Source organism: Neophocaena asiaeorientalis, unplaced genomic scaffold, assembly GCF_003031525.2.
Source record: "Neophocaena asiaeorientalis asiaeorientalis breed wild unplaced genomic scaffold, Neophocaena_asiaeorientalis_V1.1 scaffold65, whole genome shotgun sequence".
In the NCBI taxonomy this organism is placed as follows: Eukaryota; Metazoa; Chordata; class Mammalia; order Artiodactyla; family Phocoenidae; genus Neophocaena; species Neophocaena asiaeorientalis.
In genome coordinates this window covers 18,176,674-18,197,615 of record NW_020173215.1, presented here as the reverse complement: position 1 = coordinate 18,197,615, position 20,942 = coordinate 18,176,674, and the positions used below count along the sequence as shown (strand labels likewise).

The 20,942-nt window shown below is 49.3% G+C and overlaps 1 protein-coding gene across 1 annotated transcript in view; it reads left to right on the top strand.

Annotated features, from left to right (window-relative positions):
* The window catches only part of HTT (huntingtin), a 135,895-nt gene that overhangs the window by 99,702 nt on the left and 15,251 nt on the right, over window positions 1–20,942 (top strand). Inside the window, exons 42-53 of the mRNA XM_024745086.1 lie at window positions 1,457–1,661; window positions 7,698–7,839; window positions 10,328–10,507; window positions 10,637–10,813; window positions 11,105–11,181; window positions 12,364–12,502; window positions 13,509–13,631; window positions 15,126–15,339; window positions 15,748–15,893; window positions 17,274–17,451; window positions 18,424–18,519; window positions 20,845–20,939. Coding sequence (XP_024600854.1) covers window positions 1,457–1,661; window positions 7,698–7,839; window positions 10,328–10,507; window positions 10,637–10,813; window positions 11,105–11,181; window positions 12,364–12,502; window positions 13,509–13,631; window positions 15,126–15,339; window positions 15,748–15,893; window positions 17,274–17,451; window positions 18,424–18,519; window positions 20,845–20,939 — 1,772 coding nt within the window. The remainder of the gene's footprint in view (window positions 1–1,456; window positions 1,662–7,697; window positions 7,840–10,327; window positions 10,508–10,636; window positions 10,814–11,104; window positions 11,182–12,363; window positions 12,503–13,508; window positions 13,632–15,125; window positions 15,340–15,747; window positions 15,894–17,273; window positions 17,452–18,423; window positions 18,520–20,844; window positions 20,940–20,942) is intronic.

Here is a 20,942-nt window from a genome sequence, read left to right as displayed (position 1 = left end):
TGGTTGTTGGCGCTGTCCAGCGCTGTACTGCGCCTTTCCCTTGGGCTTTGTGATTTGATCCTTACTGCAGCCCTGTGAGCGGCTGGTGCTCTGAATTCCATTTTACAAGCGAGGAAACTAAGGCCACAGGGGACGTGCGGCCAGGGTCACCGAGCAGGCATGGCAGAGCCACAGTCTGATTTCAAAGCCCACCTCGACGCTCCGTCACCTGGATCTCAGCCCTGACCATGGTTTCCTGCTCCCTGTTCAGTAAAACCCCACATCCGTGGTCTGCCGTTCCCCGCGTGCCTTGGTCTGGCTCCAGGGTTCCTCTGGGACAGCGCCTGGCTCTTCCCTTGTGTCCATGACCCACAGGGAGCCCACGCAGTGACGGAGGCACTAGAGGGAGCAGGCCAGGGCTGGGTGGGCCTGAGGTGGGCGATGCTGACATGGCAGCAACCGGAGAGAACCCAGCCCAGTGCGGCCAGAGAGGAGGTGAGCACTGGAAAGCTCCTGGTCGGATGTTTCTGTTTGGCGAGCTTTTGTCAGCTCTCCCCTTGTCTCAGGGCGTGGGTGTAAGCAGTCATGAGGAGTGAGAAGAAGTCTGTGGTCTGTTTGTTTCTGCCTGTTTTAGGGCCCTTTTGTGTTTGCATGTGTTGAAATTTAGAGCAGAAATAAGCTTTTGACTCGCCAGCAGTGATGCCAGGACTCCTCAGCTGGGGGGACAGGGAGCCCCTGGCCACCTCCTGTCATGTCCAGTCCTGCTGCGTCCCAGGCTGCACTTCACGGCATGCACGTGTCCCCGTGTCCCTGGGGTGAGGGCCAGTCTGGGTGCATCCAGGGCGGGGTGGAGAGACAGGCGTGTGGAGCTGGCTTCGTGTCGTTCCAGAGGTGGGATAGAATGAAGTCGTGAATTCAGTCTCTCCTAGGGGAGAGTTTTCCTGGCCCTAAGGAGGATGCTGTGGGAAACCGGGGCAGAGCCTGGCTGGGTCTGCTGCTGACGTGCGGGTCTGAGTTTGGGCGCCTGCCTGCACGGCCACCTTGCCCCGGGTGGTCACCCCGTGTTGGGTGCAGAGGCCACCTGGCCCTCGGCTCTCAGGGACCTGCTGTTCCCACCCGCGCGGCTGTGGCTTGGGCTGTCCTAGGTGCCGTGACCTGATGGGCCGCATGGTGGCTGCTGCCTTCTCGGTGGAGCTGTGTCCACGGTCAGCACCACTGAGACTCCCGGCTCGGAGCCCCTGGAGAGCTGGTCACTCAGTGGGGAGGACAGGACAGTGAGGGCGCCGGCTTCCTTGGCTGCTCCATTGAGGAAGCAGAATGTCAGGCTGGAATTTTCTAAGTGCCAAAGGCTGTGAACGTGTCAATGTAGCAGAGAGCCCTGTGTGTATCTTTTTTGTGTAAAAGCTTCACGTGGTTGCGAAGCGTTGGACCGTGATGTGTTTCCCCGTAATCGGTTTTATTTTTGGCTTGTTTCTAGGGACATTCCGGAGAATCACCGCAGCTGCCTCGAGACTCTTGACGGACGGCGCGGACGGCAGCTTCTACGGCCTGGAGAGCTTGAACGCGTGGGTGCGCTCCATGGTCCCCACCCACCCGGCCCTCGTGCTGCTCTGGTGTCAGATCCTCCTGCTGGTCAGCCACACCGACTACCGCTGGTGGGCAGAGGTGCAGCAGACCCCCAGGTACGTGCGCTCTGCTCCCCGGGAGGCCAGCCTGGGCTCGTGTGCCGGGGCTCGGAGCAGCTTGAGCTCTGGCTCCCTTTTCACGAGGCTTTGTAAAGAATCCACCGCATGTTAATCTTTCTTTCATGGACACTCTATTGTAGGGAAAACGTGGTCCGACTACAGGCATTCAGAATAGCCGCTGCTTTTCACAAGTGATTTCTTTGACAAGTTCTTTGACACTGTTCCATCTTACGGGCCGTTTTTGTCATGCTGTGTCCCTCCTGCTGGGTTCTCATCCTTAAATGGTTCCAGAGCCAGACATGTTGCGATGGCTTAACTTCATTATAAGTTAAATGTGGTTCCGGTTATTCTTAGATAATGAAGAAATTATTTAGCAGCCTTTCAAAACTACATGGAAATACCTTATTTTTTTTTATCATTCAAGAAGACTTGTTAAGTATCTGATTGTGGGTGGCCCTGTTTTGCAAAGAGTTGTCAGGTCTGAGTCTCTGTTTCTAGGCACCCTCTTGCTCAGCCATTTGTACATATGTGGAAAGAAAAGATTTGATTTCCGCCCCCCCACCCGCCCCGCAGCTGAGTCCTCAGTGCAGTGTTTCTGGAAGACTCAAGAGCCGATGGCGAGGAGAGAAAGCTATGGAAATAGGAGACTGCAGGGGCTGCAGGGTTGAGGTCAGCTCCTCTCTGCTCAAGCACGGAAAGACAGCCAAGTGAGGCCGTGGGTCCCGCGTTGGCTGGTCCGGTGCTCTCGGTGGAAAAGCCAACGTGAGCAGCAGTATTACACCTCTACCCTGTGCTATATGTTGTGGGACATGCAAAGGAAAAATAATCGCTGCTTCCTGCCCTCCAAGTGCTTACAGTTAGTTGGGGAGGACAGAGCAGTGAAAACATTCGACATGCTTAGAGAACAGTTTAAGCCTGTCATGATGACTAAAGTATTGTAAGAGTCGGAAACAGAAAATCTGTGCCTTCTACTTCAGAGCTTCTTCACTGTGCGTGTAAATCAACTGGGGAGCTTGTTCAAATCAGATTCTGATTCAGCAGATGGCTGATGGTGCCTGGGACTCTGCATTTCTGCCAGACTCCTGGGGGTACCAGTGCTCTGATCCATGGAGTACGCTCTGAGCAGTGAGGCCCTGGGTCCTTGAGGATTTTGCCTCAGAGCACCCAGGGGGCTGTTCCAAGGACCAAGCCTGTGCTCCAGCCCACTGTCGGACCGGATGGCTGGGCACCGTAGGAATTAGGGTCCTGGGCTCTTGTGTTATTGCAGCCTCCCCAGTAGCCTCCCTGGACACCAAGGGCAGGACTTGAGTTAGCTGATAATACTAACAGATGTTGGGTGGGTGGACGGTAAGTGAGAAGGTATCCACCGCCCAAATGGATCCTCAGCCAGTGTTTCTTAGCTTCTGCCCCACTCTCCTTCTCCTCCTCCTCTTCCTCTGCCTTTGCACATATGGTGGGTGGTGAGGGCAGAGGCCCACCTGGAGTGGGTTCAAGAGGAAATGGGAGGGCAGACCCCAGTCTGATGAATGGAGGGCCTTCCACAGAAGAATCATGTGGGCTCTCCAGCAGTGTCAGTCAGTGTCATGGAAGATACAGAACTGTTGGCTTGGATGAAAAGACGTAAGAGCGCATGACAAATAGGTACAGTTTTATGATCTTTGATTACATTCTGGATCTGGGGGATGAAACCAGTAGAAAGGACATTATTGGGTCAACAAGCTACATTTGAATGTGAGCTCTACATAACTTGTTGCTTTTGGTTATGAGTAGTTCTTAGGGGACACACTTGCTGAGGTATTTAGGGGTGCAGTCTCTTGACCTGCAGATTACCCTCAAATGGTACAGCCCCCCAAATTGCGTGTGTGTACAGCGTGCGTGAGTGTCGAGTGTGTGTAGGGTATGTGTGTATGTGTGGAGCACGTGCATGTGTGTGGCGTGCGTGCCTGAGCGCAAAGGTGGTGACTTACTAGTAGTTGAATCTAGGTGAAGAGTATGTCGCTGTTAATTAAATTATTCTTTTTTTATATATAAATTTATTTATTTATTATTATTATTTTGGCTGCATTGGGTGTTTGTTGCTGTGCGCAGCTTTCTCTAGTTGTGGCGAGCGGGGGCTACTCTTCGTTGCGGTGCGCGAGCTTCTCGTTGTGGTGGCTTCTCTTGTTGTGGAGCTCGGGCTGTAGGCGTGTGGGCTTCAGTAGTGGTGGCTCGCGGGCTTCAGTGGTTGTGGCTCGTGGGCTCTAGAGCTCAGGCTCAGTAGTTGTGGCGCACGGGCTTAGTTGCTCCGCAGCATGTGGGATCTTCCTGGACCAGGGCTCGAACCTGTGTCCCCTGCATTGGCAGGCGGATTCTTAACCACTGGGCCACCAGGGAAGCCCTGAATTATTCTTTGAGCTTTTATATCAGCTTGAAAGTTTTCAAAATAAAAGTTAAGGAAAAAAAATGACGAAAGAGGGACATTTAGAGAGCAGCTCTACACAACGGTTAGGAGGAGTTTCGCTCTGGAGGGAAACAGAGACATGGGAAATGAGGACATGAGAGAGTTTCTAGATGAGAGAACGAATGGCATGGGTGACCCCCTTACAGAAGAGAGCGTTATCCTAGAGTTGGCAAGAGCAGATGGGATCTAAGGGACAGACATTGGCTTTATGATATTGATTTATTTTTTGCCAGCTTTTTATAGTTCAACTTACATTTTCCTGATTTCTCTCCATATATTAGCCGATATGGGAAACTCACTGATTCTGGGTTCTCAGCTCAGTCATTATTTCCTCAGGGAAGCCTTCCTGACTTCTCTTTGATTGGTGAAGTCTCACTATCTGCTCTTACCCCAACCTTTGCCTCTTTTTTGTGGCATGTGTTGAGACTGTAATTTGACATTTATTTGGGTGATAATTTGGTTAATATCTCTCCCTCTAGATCATAATTCCCACAAGGGCCCTCATAGTGTCCCCAGCACTAACATGAGTTAGTGATTTAATTACCCTGATAATAGAAATAATAATAATGTATTGGTAAAGACCTTTTATATATAGATCACTAGCACTTATATAGCATTAAGTGCCAGATGTTGTTCTGTGGGCTTTCCACTATAAGTTATTAAAATCTCTCGAAAGGCATGTATATTATAGACAGGGAAACTTCTTTTCCCAGGGAAGTTAAATAACTTGCCCACTATCACACATTAACAGACATGTGTGCATGCATGATCCCCCAACTCGATTATTTTCACCTATTATAGCTGAAACTGTCATATAAGTGTGGGTTTATTTCTGGGCTATTTTCTGTTCCATTGATCTGTGTGTCTGGTTTTATGTCAACACCGTACTGCTTTGATTACTGTGGCTTTGTAGTGTAGTTTGAAATCAGGGAGCGTGATACCTCCAGTTTTGTTCTTCTTTCTCAAGATTGCTTTTGGCTGTTCGGAGTCTTTTGTGGTTCCATTCAAATTTGAGAATTTTTTGTTCAAGTTCTGTGAAAAATGCCATTGGAATTTGGATGGGGATTGCATTGAATCTGTAGATTGCTTTGTGTGGTATGAACATTTTAACAATATTAATTCTTCTAATCCATGAGCATGGAATATCTTTCCATTTATTTTTGTCTTCTTTAGCTTCTTTCATCAGTGTCTTTCAGTGTATAGTTCTTTCACCTCCTTGGTTAAATTTATTACTAGGTATTTTATTATTTTGATGCAATTGTAAATGGGATTATTTCCTTAATTTCTCTTTCTGATAGTTTGTTATTTGTGTATAGAAATACAACAGATTTCTGTATATTGATTTTGTATCCTGCAATTTTACTGAATTCATTGATTAATCCTAACAGATTTTTAGTGGACTCCTTAGGGTTTTCTATGTACAGTATCATGTCATCTGTAAGTAATGAAAATTCTACTTCTTTCTGGCTTGAATGCCTTTTATTTCTTTTTCTTGCCTAATTGCTTTGGCTAGAACTTCCAATACTATGTTGAATAAAAGTGGCAAGAATAGGGATCCTTGTCTTGTTCCTGATCTTAAAGGAAGAGCTTTTAGCCCTTCACCATTGAGTATGATGTTAGCTGTGGGCTTGTCATATACGGCCCTTATTATGTTTAGGTACGTTCTCTCTGTACCCATTTTATTGAGAGTTTTTATCATAAATAGATGTTGACGTTTGTCAAATGCTTCTGCATCCATTGAGATGATCATATATTTTTTATTCTTCATTTTGTTAACATGATGTATTTTATCGATTGACTTATGGATGCTGAACTATCCTTGCATCCGTGGAATAAATCCTACTTATCACGGTATACGATCCTTTTAATGTACTGTTGAATTCAGTTTGCTAATAACTTGTTGAGGATTTTTGCATCTATGTTCATCAAGGATATTGCCCCGTGATTTTCTTTTTTTGTGGTGTCCTTGTCTGGTTTTGATGATGAGTGTCTCTATTTCCAAAAGATAATAAAAATGAATTACTAGAAGTTTGGAATACAAAGTACAAGTCATTATTTTCTATCTGTGTACTCAGCAGATATAGAACTGCTCTATCAATTGTTACAGAGGTTCTGTATGCAGCTCAGCACTGGCTCTCAGATGAGCACGGGCTCCCAGGCCACACTTCCTGGAAGTACCCATGGTTGCCACAGTGGGGTCTGTTTTTGTCTGCTTCTTATTTTGGGGATTAGATCATCATAGTCTTATGATTTGCTTTCTACCTGTCCTGCCTTTTGGTGGACGGTTCGGGTCCTGCATACGCAGTCATCTTTTATTTGGGAAGTTCATTTGCTATCAGTAGCTGGCAGTGTCTGTCCTGAGGTCTTGGGGGCTTTGCCCTCCTACAAACTGGGACTAAATTTGGGTTGACCTTGGACCTTCTTTGTGTCCACTGCTAATATTTGAACTGCAAATTCTCCCCTTCTCTTTCAGAGGCTTTTTCCCCTATAGCTATACTATTTGCAAACACAGAATTACACCTTGAATGTAAGTCATGTTGGGGCTGGCAGGAGGGCTGACTGAGAAAGGAAAGGTTTTTTGTTTGTTAGTTTTTAATTGACATGTAACTTACAGTACAGTAGAATGTACTCTCTTGTACCCGATATAGCCAGGTCACCACCACCACAGTCAAGAGTTAGACCAGTATCATCGCTTCAGAGAATTCCCTCCTGTCCCAGTGCAGCCACCCCCTCCCCCTGCCCCTCCCTCGGTAACCACTGATCCATGTTCTGTCGTGATAGAAGTTTTTAAACAATTCTCTTCTAAATCCTGAGGCGTTAACAGGAAGAGTTGACACGTTTCAGAATATTCTAGTCCTGGTGTCACCTTCGTCTCCACTAAGGCTTAGCAGAGACTTGTAGGTTCTTGGCCGCCGAGGCGAGGGGATTGTCTTACCCTCAGGTCAGAGGGCTGTTGGTGAGCATGGCAACTACTGTGTTTTAAGAGTTGTGGCCAGTACTGAGAGTCCCAAAGTTTGTAATTCTCATCTCCTTAGAAAGAAAAAAGACAAGGTGAGAAGAAGTAAAGATGAAATGAAATAACCTTCACTAGTGGGGAATTAATTGTGCAGAAATGCTTTTAAACAGGGTTTCCATAATAGCATAGATGCTGTGGGCATGCTTAGGGTTGTAACTTTTCGTTGGTAATTGAAGAGTAAAGTATGGAAATGCAGAGGTCTTCTTCTGTCACTTGACAGCTTTCGTAGCAAGCTAAAACCAGAAATTTCAAAAGCAATAGCTCTGCCATCAGACACAGCCAGTGAGATAAGAGCGCTGATGGAATGTGCAACTTCGTGGTGGATTTTGCCTTTCAGTCAAGCATTTACATTTTCTGCCTGTTAGATCCTCTGTTTATTTTAGTTTTCCATATGTGCTTTATCATAGCTCAGAAACAGATCACTGAGAGTAGATCTTACACATCATTCTGATGTGGCAGTATTTAAAGTAACTGTCTGCTTTGGAACTGGGACTAAACGACAGTCATCTTCAGTGTTTTGAAAATAAGCCGGCTGTCATCTCAGAAACACTGTCAGAGCTTCTGTTGCTCCTTCTAGAAGACGCAGTCTATCCAGCACGAAGTCACTTAGTCCCCAGATGTCTGGAGAGGACGAGGATTCTGATGTGGCTTCCAAACTGGGAATATGCAATAGAGAAATAGTACGAAGAGGAGCTCTCATTCTCTTCTGCGATTATGTCGTAAGTCTGAAGTTGCGAGGAGGGCGGGTTGGGGGCTGGAAAACACCTCGCGCGGTTGATACTTCTACAGACTGACTTCCACCGTCCGTCACTCCACCAGAATGTAAGACTAAAATTAAAGTTGAATCCTGCTCCCAAGTATAACTGGAAATCAGGCTTGGCGTCCAGCCCTGGGAGTTTAAGTTTGTCTGTAAAAGATTCAGTGGGCAATCGCTTGCTCGGCACCAGTCGCAGTGCTGGGTGCCTTTGTTGTTTTGAGGGACGCCATGGAGTAACAATGGTAATATAAAGAAGTTACAAGTTTGGCTGAGTGAGGTTCTGATTAAAAAATTTTTTTAATCTGTGGAAAAGGTGTTAGAATGTTAATCGCTGCATTTTTAGATTCCTATTTGAATGACATTCTTTTAAAAAATAACTTTTGTGGAATTTTTGACCGTAAAACTAACATCTCTTGTGTAATACAAAAAATTTACAAAAACCAAATAAGTAAACAGAAGAAACTAACATCTGTAATCGTGTTACTCAGAGAGAACTCGTTGTTCCACTCTCACTGGGATCTGATACCTTTTCCGGGCTGATAGAACGTGCTCCTTCCTTCCGTGCAGACATGGCGCCACGAAGGCCGCTGTCGCTCAGCAGCGCGTCGGAAGAGGGATAGACTCCTTCACCTGAGCTGCTTCTTTAGATCTTTTTTGCCATTGATAGCAATTTGTTAATATTCATGTTTTGTTTTACATTCTCTTTTTTTTTTGTAAATTTATTTATTTTTGGCTGCTTTGGGTCTTCATTGCTGCGCGCGGGCTTTCTCTAGTTGCGGCGAGCGGGAGCTGCTCTTCGTTGCGGTGCATGGGCTTCTCATTGCGGTGGCTCCTCTTGTTGCGGAGCACGGGCTCTAGGCACGCGGGCTTCAGTAGTTGTGGCACGCGGGCTCAGTAGTTGTGGCTCACGGGCTTAGTTGCTCTGCGGCATATGAGTGAGATCTTCCCAGGCCAGGGCTTGAACCTGTGTTCCCTGCATTGGCAGGCGGATTCTTAACCACTGCACCACCAGGGAAACCCCGTGCTTTACATTCTTGATGTTCAAATCGTTTTTCTAACTCGTTCCACTTTTGAGAAATAATTTGATATAGTTATATAATGCTGTTTTCACAGAAAATTAAGAAAAATATTTATTTTATAAGTTAATACTATCAAATTATCCCACAGTAAAAGTATTAAGCATTAACCAGATGCCAAAAAATTTATCTCGCTTTATAATTTCTGCCTAAGGTCATGAATTACAGTGAAAAGGCAACATATGTATTGGGTTGGCCAAAAAGTTTGTTCGGCTTTAAGTAAAAATAACACTTTTCGGGCTTCCCTGGTGGTGCAGTGGTTGAGAGTCCGCCTGCTGATGCAGGGGACGCGGGTTCGTGCCCCGGTCCGGGAGGATCCCACATGCCGCAGAGCGGCTGGGCCCATGAGCCACGGCCGCTGAGCCTGCGCATCCAGAGCCTGTGCTCCGCAACGGGAGAGGCCACGACAGTGAGAGGCCCGCATACCGCAAAAAAAAAAAACAAACAAAAATAATAACATGTTTCATTTTCACCAAGAACTTTTTTTGTTTAATATTTATTTAGGCTGCACCGGGTCTCAGTTGCGGCGTGCAGGATCTTTCAGCTGTGGCACGCGAGCTCTTAGTTGTGGCTTGCGAACTCTTAGTTGCAGCATGTGGGATCGAGTTCCCCGACCAGGGATCGAACCCGGGCCCCCCTGCATTGGGAGCACGGACCACCCCGCACTGGACCACCAGGGAAGTCCCACCAAGAACTTTATTGAACAACGTATTCATTAACTGAACAAACTTTTTGGCCAACCCCAAATTTAAAACTGTATTTTTCTCATTGCCTTATAAATCTTACATGAAATTTCTTCCCTTAAGATCCATTTGATCTATGGGAACCATCCATATTTTGGATTCAGGAAATCTATCAAAACTGACAGTTACAGGAAATTGTTTTTTTCTACTGACCTGTCACAAAGCTGCAGCGAGGGTAACTGGAGAATTCCCGTCAGGAGGCTGGACTGAGGCCTGGGCGAGGCAGGGCTTGCCCTGGACGGGCGCACCACCCGCTCTCGCGTCTCAGCTCGGGCCGGTCACACCGTTCCTACTGCCCTCGGGAGGCGCCGGGCTCTCAGGTGCCCCAGACCGCCCGCGGCCCTGGGCCATGCTCTTCTCCTCCTGTGTCCCTGAGCTGTGCCGCTGGGGTGCACCTCCCTGGGGCCTGACTTTGGACAGCTCGGCTGTGGTGCACAGTTGCGGGTGCCGGCTCTGTAAAGTGTGTTGTCACCTCACCAGTCATGGTGCTCAAACAGTAAATACTTTCAGTGAGGATTATAATTCGGAGTTGGTTTTCTCCTTCCACCACTTCCGGCCTTTTCTGTGGCGCTAGTGTCTGCTCTTGCCTTGTCCTCTAGAAGATGGCCTTTCATTGTTGTCTTGTCCTCAGTGCCAGAACCTACACGATTCAGAGCACTTAACGTGGCTCATCGTCAACCACATTCAGGACCTGATCAGCCTGTCCCACGAGCCTCCTGTGCAGGACTTCATTAGTGCTGTCCATCGGAATTCCGCGGCCAGCGGCCTTTTCATCCAGGCAATTCAGTCTCGTTGTGAAAATCTTTCAACTGTAAGTCTCCCTGGTGCCGGCTATCGCCGGTTTTCTCTGCCTTAAAAATGGAGGGTTGGCATTTTTAAACTGCTGTTTCCAGTGGTCAAAACCCTCTGCTCTTATTCCTCTCCTTCTCTCAAACCGCAGCCCACCACGCTGAAGAAAACCCTCCAGTGCCTGGAGGGGATCCACCTGAGCCAGTCGGGCGCCGTGCTGACGCTGTACGTGGACAAGCTTTTGTGTACTCCGTTCCGTGTGCTGGCTCACATGGTCGACACCCTTGCTTGTCGCCGGGTGGAGATGCTTCTGGCTGCAAATTTACAGGTACTGGGAGAAAACACAGATGTCGTTTTTTACTGAAAACCTGGCAGGGCAGGCGGAACACTTGGCTGGCTCCTCCCCCACGGGGATAGTCTTCACGTGGCCACCGAGGGGAGCGTGCAACACGGATGAGCTGGTCCTTCCTTGTGTGTCCGATATGGGTGCTTCCTGTACTTCTTCTAGTCCACCTTTGCCACCAGAGCCGGACGTGCCCCTTTATCTTCTGTAAATGAGCACAGGTGACTTTGACTCTTGTGCATTGCAACGCCACTGACGTGTTCTTGTCTGCTTTAGAACAGCACGGCCCAGCTGCCGGCGGAAGAGCTAAGCAGGATCCAGGAGCACCTGCAGAGCAGCGGGTTAGCGCAGAGGTAACGCCGGGGCCCGGTGCTCCTTGCTTTCTGAGTGTAAAGACTAGGGTTTGTGAGGGCACAGACTCGCAGGATGAGAGGCTGGCGTGCTGTATTGGTGGGTTCACTGCAGAAGGGCCTTGAGAGAGAGCCTTCCGAAATTAACACAGTTGGATCTTAACGTGTACACGGTGAGGACCAGCTGGCAGTGTCAGCTCTGCCGCGATAAAGCGCCGTGGCTGTGTGAGGGTGGCGGGTGTTCCTGTGGCCTCCACTCACCATCTGCGATGAGTCATCGATCAGCTCTGTCTTAGCAAAAATCAAAGCCTGTGATCTAATTGCTAAATAAGACCTGGCAGAGCTGAGAGACGTTACCTAGTTCTCGGCGAGAATTGTTTCTACACCTTGTCAACATTTTGTCTCTCTATGGCTGTTTATCACCTAATTTTGTTTGCAAAGTCTTTTTGAGGCCTTTGCCAGAAATCCTGATGTCTGTTACATGAGTGTATTTCCGTGACTGCAAAATAAATGAAGAGAAGCCTTTATCTTCTCTCCTCCACAGCAGGGAAAACGTTTGTGAGAGAGAATCTGGTTACTGTACTGACTTCAGTCTTAAGAGTAGCCGTTGCTGGTTTCTTTAACCGAGAAGGGGTAGGACTTGGGCAGTACGAGGCTTTAGGTGACTCGTCAGTATGCTGGGTGACTTACGTTGTAATTTGCATCATGAAGTTGTTGTTCTCATAGCAGGTGGTGAGAGGCGACGACACTATCCCTACTTTCGACCCTAGACTTATTCAGGCAGACGAGGAGGGGTAAAAATATTTGGTGCCAGATGAGGTGATTCTTCTATGAAATGAATGTAAATGGGTATAGATTGTATATGTGGGGAGATAAAGTAGGAGATTTTGTGCCCTGGGATCTTAGGTGGTCCGTTTTGTGTTGATAAAGAGTGCCTGTATTAGCTGTTAGGCTGTGGATTGCCTGCTGCAGTGTTTGAGTATAAATGAAATTTCTGAAAAATACTTATGGGACATAAACTGTGGTTGTTACCAGTAAACTGGGGCCTGAATTTGCATCATGACTTGAGTGTCGATGAGAAATAGCTCTGAACAGAAAGTTTCAAACGTGTCACCTCGCTGTAAGAAGCCACTGTTGCTCCCTCTGGTGCAGCTGTGCCGTAACCCGTGTGTGATTGGATTCCAGACACCAAAGGCTCTACTCCCTGCTGGACAGGCTTCGTCTCGCCACTGCACCGGCATCGCGTGGCCCCGCTCCTCTGGTCACGCCCCACCCGCTGGACGGGGACGGGCCCCTGGCACTGGAGACAGTGAATCCTGACAAAGTAAGTGTCCAGCACGTCTGGGTGTGACACACAGGGCCCCCTCGGGGCACTGAGTGCCTCTGCAGCGGGTGACTCAGGCGGCAGGACGTCCTGGCGCTCAGCACAGCCCCTGAGGACTCTCGAGCTGCCCTGTTTCTTGCCAGCAATGGGCACAGTCACATCAGCGACAGGACCCATGAGGTCCAGACTGGGTTTTTAGCAGGGGGCATGGGGTGAGAAAGGAAATGCTGACTCGGGTCATTAGTAGGGGGCTGAGGGTCACGGTGATTAATGGAGAATCAGGAGACGGGTGGCCACGGCCTGCCCAACTGGCGTGTCTCCCTTTCCTTAACGCCTGCTGACCCGCTGCATATTGACCCACCGCCCCAGGGGACCTGGTACCTTGTCATCACCCTCACTGCTCACACCTCAGAGCCGGGGGCCATTTGGGGCCTTGGTGGGGCCTTGGTAGGGCCTTGGTATGCTCCTTTCCTGGAGAGAGTTCATTTTAAATATGAACTTGGAGTCCCAAATCCAGCAGCCCAGGCGTAGATAACAGAGTCCGGGCCACTGTTCTCAGGCATGGTTTGTTCAGCCCCTCCACTGCACTGGCCCTGGGGAGAGAAGAGCAAAGCAGACCCCCCAGTAGAAGATGATCAGCACAACGCCCAACAAGGGGCGGACAGAGAGGTGGGCCCGCTACCCTCAGTACTTTACTGAGTTTGAGGGACAGTGGAGCGATCGCCAGGTGAGGGGAGAGGATGTCCAGACAGGTAACAGCAAGTCCGAAGACACAGCCAGTACCAGTTCCCATGGGAAAGGGCTGTGGGGGCGCTGAGCAGCCCGCACAGTGACAGCGTCCAGTTTTACCAGAGCTGTATTCATGGTCCAGGGAGGCCACTTGTCCTTTGGTCTGGGACAGGACATGAGGGTCAGTAGGAGAAGAAACAAGGTGTATCCGGTCAAGTTGAAGCCCCTTGAGAGCCTGCCCAGTCACATCCCGTCATCCACCTTTTCTCCTCCCCAGGACTGGTACGTACGTCTGGTTAAATCCCAGTGCTGGACGCGGTCAGACTCTGCACTGCTGGAAGGGGCAGAGCTGGTGAATCGGATCCCTCCGGGTGACTTGAACGCGTTCATGATGAACTCGGTACAGTGGAGCCGCGGGACCCTTGGGAACCCTTTCTCTTGTTACTCACACGTGTTTGATGTGTTTCATTGTCATGTGACCGAATAGCAATGTGCACCACTTACCTTTGTGCCTTAACAGCAGAGACCCTAATCCAGACAGGACAGGATGTTATTTCAGCCACGCTAGAGTCTAAAAGGAGGGGAATCGTGTTTAACTCACCTTTTCGTGCATTTAAAGAAAATAGGTTCCCTTAGGTTATAATGAATTCTGATCGCTTGTCTCGTGCTCATGAGCAAAAGTACTGGGATGGTGCCATGGTGCGTGATTTAACTGACTTTTCCATGATGTTATGGAAGTTAGTAAGCCCCTCCCTACCTGGGGCAGGGGTCCCCTCCCCACTGTGTGCAGTGAGGCCCCCCACCCTCACTAGGTGTCACACAGGCCTGCTGTGCGGAGCTGGCCCAGGAGCCCTGGCAGGGCATCCCTGTTCCTGTCCTCAGCTGTTGGACTGGTGCTGTGAGGGCTGGAGCCCCCTTGATGGTGTTGGCACAGCCTTGGCAGAGTCCTTCTCAGACCTGCTGGGACCAGCAGCCGACAAACCTTTAGGTGTTAATAGTGCTGCCTGGAAATGTGCCAAGTGGGAGTGACGCAGGGACATGGGGGATGGCAAGGACCGGCAGGTGTGGTGTAGAGAGCTTCAGGGTGCAGCCACATGTTCCCAAGCACTGACCCTCCCTCAGTTTGAAAGAAAGAGCTACATGGGGAAAACAGGAGAATTGGCCCAAAACCAGTTTGCCAGACTCATTTGAAGAGCCCTTCAGTGAAAGCTGATTTGCTGATAAGTGATAAATTTGCTTAATAACCAACTGAATTTTCCAAATTTGCTCATTAGACTTTTAACAGCATTAAAGAAAGGCTCAGCTGCAATGGCTAGGGGTCGATTTTGGTCGCTGACAATGACATGTGCTTTTCTGAATATTAAGTAAATTAAGATTGGCCAAAAAGATCCTTAAATGGCTTTAAAAAGTTGGCAAAGCACAGTACAAATTGAAACAGTATCGTATGAAATGCTGTTTTTCCAATCAAACTTGTGGCATTTATATGACTGCGTTGATTTATTTCAGCTGCTTTTGAACATAACTTGTCTTTTTCAAACATTGAGATGTTTGGTGTTTCACCGTTTCTTGGATGGCACATCAGCTTGATTTTGTATCTGCATCAATTAAAATTTCATCATATTAAAGTTTTGATTTCAAATAAATCTGAAGACATAAAAAAACTATTTCTTTAAAATTAAAGTACCCAAAAGCGACCAGAAATAAACTTCACCGATCGTATGTTAAATGGAGATGTTCATTTATTTGTAACAGAAGTAGAATAAGGTATTCTTTCCAGTGTTTTGGATGGCGTACTAATCTGTTATCTCAGAAACGTTTGCTTCTCTGCTGTGTTTCCCTTGCCCGACTGAAAGCTCGTAATCGGCATTGTTGAACCTTTAATGCCCCGATTCAGGAGTTCAACCTGAACCTGCTAGCCCCGTGCTTGGGCCTGGGCGTGCGTGAGATCTGTGCGGGCCGGAAGAGCCCCCTTTTCGCAGCAGCTCGCACGGCAACTCTGGACCGCGTGGCCAGTGTGGTTCAGCAGCTGCCCGCTGTCCACCACGTCTTCCAGCCGTTCCTGCCTGCAGAGCCCACCGCCTACTGGAGCAAGTTGGACGATCTCTTTGGTAATTAAAATCAAAGTCCCCTTATTTTAAAAAAACGCTGCAGAGCCAGTGCCACGCTCTGTACTGAGTGAAAATACAGTCAACACTGTCGATCTGATACACCAAAGGCACTTACAGAGGCCACCGAGAACCTGCACTGGGGCCCTGGCTCTGCATGTCTTTTGGTGTGTTTGCTGCTTGGCCGTTCCTTGACGTGGCCTGAGCTCGGGGCCTGCGAGGAACGCAGGCTCAGCCTCGGGAATGTGGGTCCTGGTCTCGCGGGGTGGTGGGTTGTGTGCCCGTGTGCTTCCGGGAGCCATGTCTTTAGTTCCCATCAGATTCTCGGGGGTGGGGGGCGGCGACTGCCTGTCTTTCAGAGGTCAGAGGCTCTGCTGAAGGCTCTTGCCCCCATGGGGCCTTCTGTCTCAGGGGATGCCGTGCTGTATCGGACCCTGACCACTCTGGCTCGGGCCCTGGCCCAGTACCTGCTGGTGTTCTCCAGACTGCCCAGCCACTTGCACCTTCCTCCTGAGAAGGAGAGGGATACCGTGAAGTTTGTGGTCATGACCCTCGAGGTAAGAGGCAGCTTGGGAACTTGGCGCTCAGTGCAGAGGGAAGAAGCTCCTCCATCTGAAAATGCAGAGCTGTGTGCAGCCCGGCGCCTGCGGCCTGTCCTTCCAGCAGTGACCGCTGTCACGTGTCACATCCGTCCCCTGCTTTGCCGAGCTTCGTCACGCCCCTTATTGCTCCATTCCCCACGGTCGCCTTGTGAGGTTGACAACACAGCCCTTCTTGTCTCTGCCTCAGGGCAGGGGAGCGGGGGCACTCTGAAGAGTCAGGTCTGGGACCTGGGCTCCCGCCCAGGGTCTCCTGAGCATAGCATGGGGAGTCGTCAGGCACTTACATGTGAATCTTGTTTCCTTGATGCTAAGATACTTTTTTGATTTAGTACAAACCATCCATTTAAAAATTTTTTCCAGGGAAAAAGAAGCCGTGGAAATGTAGTATGTGTCCTAATTTTAGATACTTAGTAAATAATAATCTGAGAAATTTGTTATATTTTAAATTGAGCAATAAACCTGATATTTCAGCTGTGGGGAATTGAACACTCTGTGTTAATACTTATAAACACCCCCAAAACGTGTACATACGTGTGTGCATTGCCTTTTTGTACGACTTCTGGAGAAGAGAGTTTGGCCTGCACCCTTGGAGGCAGAGGACACGGCTGACCCAGTGCTGACACCCCCTGCCGCCTCCCAGCAGGGAGGGGGAGCGTCCAGAGGGCATTCGCCCAGCTGTTCAGAAGGCAACAAACAAGCGCCTACTTGAGCCGGGCCGAGCCAGATAGCTGTGACCCCTGCCCTTTAGGCTTCAGCGTAGTCGGAAGGCTGGCAAACAAGCGTACGGTTACAGTACAGAGTGGCCCCTGCCAGCCATCACGTGCCCGTAAGCCCTGCATCATCTCATTCAGGTCTCACTGCAACCCTGGGAGGTGGGCTGTTATTCCCACTTTACAGATGAGAGAAGCAGGGCTTAAGAGGCTCAGCGACTTCACCCGCTGGGAAGTAGCCATTCCAGCATTTGAACCCCAGCACGGCTGTCAGGTTCAGCCTCTGTGACTGCAGCTGAGGCGAGGCCCTGGGCAGTGGGAGCCCCGAGGGAGAGCCCAGCCCGCCGGCTGTGCGGCCAGGGCAGGATGCTGGGGGCGGGCAGCCACATCAGGTTGGGCATTCTGCGTTCCACTCCCAGAGTGGGAGTGGGAGGGGGGTACTTCAGTGAGCAGGTGGGTCAGGATTGAACCGGAGGGAGCTGGGGATGGTGGCCCGAGAGCCATCCCTCTGGAGGGAGCTTTGGACAGTTCCTCGACGGCCGGGGGTTCTCAGCTTCCCTGCCAGCCCCTGTGGCAGGAAGGAGGTGTGGGTCAAACCTGCATTAACACGCACCTGCCCCTCCAGGCCCTGTCGTGGCATTTGATCCACGAGCAGATCCCACTGAGTCTGGACCTGCAGGCGGGCCTGGACTGCTGCTGCCTGGCCCTGCAGCTGCCCGGCCTCTGGAGCCTGCTCTCCTCCCCTGAGATGGTGACCCACGCCTGCTCTCTCATCCACTGTGTGCGGTTCATCCTAGAAGCCCGTGAGTCCATGACCGTGACGGTTTCTTTCCTTCGTCGCTTGAACCAGTAATCAGCTCCGCAGATGTAGTCACAGACGTTCATTTTGTGCCACCTGTTTGCCAGGTGCTAAGTTGGGCATTGGGGGTGAAGAGGTGGATGAAGTATGGGCCTTGCCTCAATCTCCAGTATCTTGGGGTCTACCCTAGCATTTAACTTGAGTTTGCTTTTGCAGTCATTTTGTTTAGATTTTGGAATTCTAGCTTTCATAAAAAATACTTCTGATTTGTGTCCCTTTGATTTCTGGTCCTAGTTGACTGTTTCATCCTTTTAGTCCTAGATGATCATAAGATTCATAAGATTGTATTCAAAAAGTTACTTGTTTTCTCTTATAGTTGAAATGCTTGTTTCTATACTGCATTGTAATACTAGTATATTGAAAAATAAAAGTGACTTACTCTTTTCAAGGGACAATGTCCTTAACAAGGGTCATTAGCCACAATTTTAAAAAATTGGACATTATAGTTTAACATGTTAGAGGGTGTCTTGAAGTTTTGTATTTTTAAATTAATCATTATAGAGTGGTGTTTTGAAGAGTCATTGTTTAAATTGTTTTCGTCTGTGCATTTGTAGTCAACTTGAAAACGAAGATCCAGGGGCTAATTTATCAAAGCCAGACTTCTTGGGGGTTGCATTGATGCTTTTAGCAGTAATGAATCAGGAACCATCTGATAAAGACCTCCCGGGTTAGAGGTGGCAGACAGTGGGAAGGACTTGGAAATCTGAGTGAGAAGTCCAAATCCTTGTGCACTTTGGATTAACCTAGAGATTGATACCTGAGTCTGGTGCGTCTAAAGTGGTCTAAAGTTGATTCTAGGAAATCTAGGCCTCATTTGACATAATCTGTCATTTTGAAACGTTCACGAGGCTGCATGAATGTGAAAATCCGAATGAAAGGAATGGGAATTCTTCTGTTTGTTCTGTTGTGGTTTTAGTTGTGGTGCAGCCTGGGGACCAGCTTCTTAGTCCAGAAAGAAGGACGAACACCCCACAGGCCGCCAGAGAGGACGAAGTGGATTCAAACACACAGAGTACGTCTTACCTAGTGTCTTTGGGGGCTTGGAATTCATTCACAGAAGAGACCTTTAAAGCGGTCAGTGTGGCCGTGTGAAGCTGCCTGCCTTCACTTGGCTGCGTCCTGGCGCGCGCCCCTGGGTTCGGGGGCGATTCGAGGGGCTGCCTCGCACGTCCCGCTGGCGGGCACCCTCTGCTGTCTGGCTCCCTGTGAACCCCACACTCCGCCAGGGTGTCGTGCTCGTCGGGGAGCCTCCTGACCTCCATCCTCGCTCGCTTTCCCCCCCGCTCCCCGCCTCTGTTTTCACCCTGCACTTGCTGCTCCTGTGTCCTTTACCTGAGACTCCGAGCTCCTTGTGGGCAGGGCGTCCGTTCTCCTTCTCCGTGTTCTCACTGCTGTAAGTGATCAACACATGTTTGTTGAGTAACGAATGAATGAATAAAAATACTAAGAAACTTAAAGTTAGTGGAAATACCATGTGAATGTTAGGTAACCTGAGTGTCTGTTTCAGCCATGTATTTTGGTGGACTTTTAAATGAAAATTCCTCCTCTCCCTACAGAAAAAGAAAGAAAAAAAAAATACACATCTCATTCATTTAAACCTATTCAAAATCATTTAAACCTAGATTTAGCCACGTACCTTAGTTTTTCATGTACTTTCTCCCGATTCAGGTATTTTACTCTGAAAATGGTGGCAAGGCACGTTGTGAGGAAAGCTTCTTGTCACCAGAGGCCTCCAGGCTCTTTCCCCAGAGGGTCTGGTGGGAATGCCAACCTGCAGCCTGTCCCACAAAGCGGGGAAGCAAATGCCCCACCTGGCAGTTCTTGGCCGTTTTTCTTATGGAACACTCTTACTTGGAATATCGAAATCTTATCCATGCTCTGTTGGCTTAAGAAGCATGCCTTTTTAATAGCGGGTAGATAAATGCTTTGTGTCTTTTTTTGCCAGCTTTTGCTCAACCCCAGTTAATGACAAGAGCGTTCCTGTTGGTGGTGTTAAGATAGGAATTTTTCTTCTCGTTACCCACTCAAGGTTTTACAATTGCACAGCGTCTAGAAGCAGTGGTGTTTTGTTCACAGCCAAGCTCTTCCCTGAGCCTCTACCTTAAGACTCTGGTTCTGCCATCCCCGAGTTTGTGACTTAATGAATCCTTACTGATAACTGAGGAACGTGCAAACACTCACTTCCTGCTTGGCCACCTTGTGGCTGTGTGGCCTTAGCAAGTTACTACCCTGTGCTTCTGCAGTACGGATAAGAATGGTACTCACCTGATGGGGCTGCCGTAGGATTAAGTACATTAATCCACATAAAGAACCCATGACAAGTGCCAGGCTTGCTGTAAGTGCTCAGGGAATGTCACCATATTTTAGTTGTAATTTGAATTTCCATTCCTCTGAAAATAGTTGCGGCTCTTGATGTGGTTGAGTCAGAGCAGGCAGGCCCACTGGCTGGCGCATATTGAGTTTGGGTTAATATAATTGCGCTCGTTCTCCGCGGCCCCGTTTAGGCTGGTTAATTTCATCCTGGCCAGAGCAGGAAGCGCGCTTTCTTTATCACCTCAGTAGGATGGCACCTCTTAAAGGTGGTCCCGGAAATTGTATTGAAGTCACCCTTGTTTCTCTTAGTTCGGGGCTCGATTCCTTAAGTCCACTGTCACTCCTCCTCTCTGTGAAGAAGTTGCCTAGACTGTTGAATCTCATGGACGGTGGATAGTATCCGTCCACAACCCTAAACATTTATCAACTTGGCAAATAATTTTTTGACACATACTCTATGCCAGACTCAAAGTGAGGAAGAAAGTGCCCCTGCCCTCGAGGCGCAGTGGTTCTTAAACCCTCAGGACGTGGGGTTTTCCTCAGCGTTCTGTCTCAGGACTTCTCGGGTAGGACTCGGCAGCCCATCAGAATCCCGCCACCAGCCACCAGAACCCCTGATCTTGGGGAAACGGTGAACCGAGGATTACAGCGTGGGCCTCTCCACACCAGCCTAGGGGCGAGCGAGCACAGGGTCCTGGGAGAGCCAGAGAAAGCCAAAGCCCTGGGGAGGGGCTGCAGCCTCCTCCTGGGTGTCAGCTGGCTGCACACGCAGGGTGGCTGGGAGGCTGGGACCAGGTTCCAGGTGTTTGTGCCAGTCTTGGCAGATGTGGAGAGGACTGCTTGTTTAGGTGGATGTGGAGGAGGTGAGATCTGTAGGCCTTCAGCGACCACCTAGAGTCTCATGGGCCCCACATTTCTGGCGGGCGTGGCCGGCGGTGGGGCTGTGCCTACTATCTGCGAGGGTGGTTGGGTTTGGGGTGTGTTTTGACAGAATGGTCCTCTGTCACCCACGGTGCCTGTTTAGACCCTCAGTATGTCACTGCAGCCTGTGGGATGGTGGCCGAGATGGTGGAGGCACTGCCGTTGGTGCTGGCCTTGGGTCATAAAAGGAACAGCAGCGCC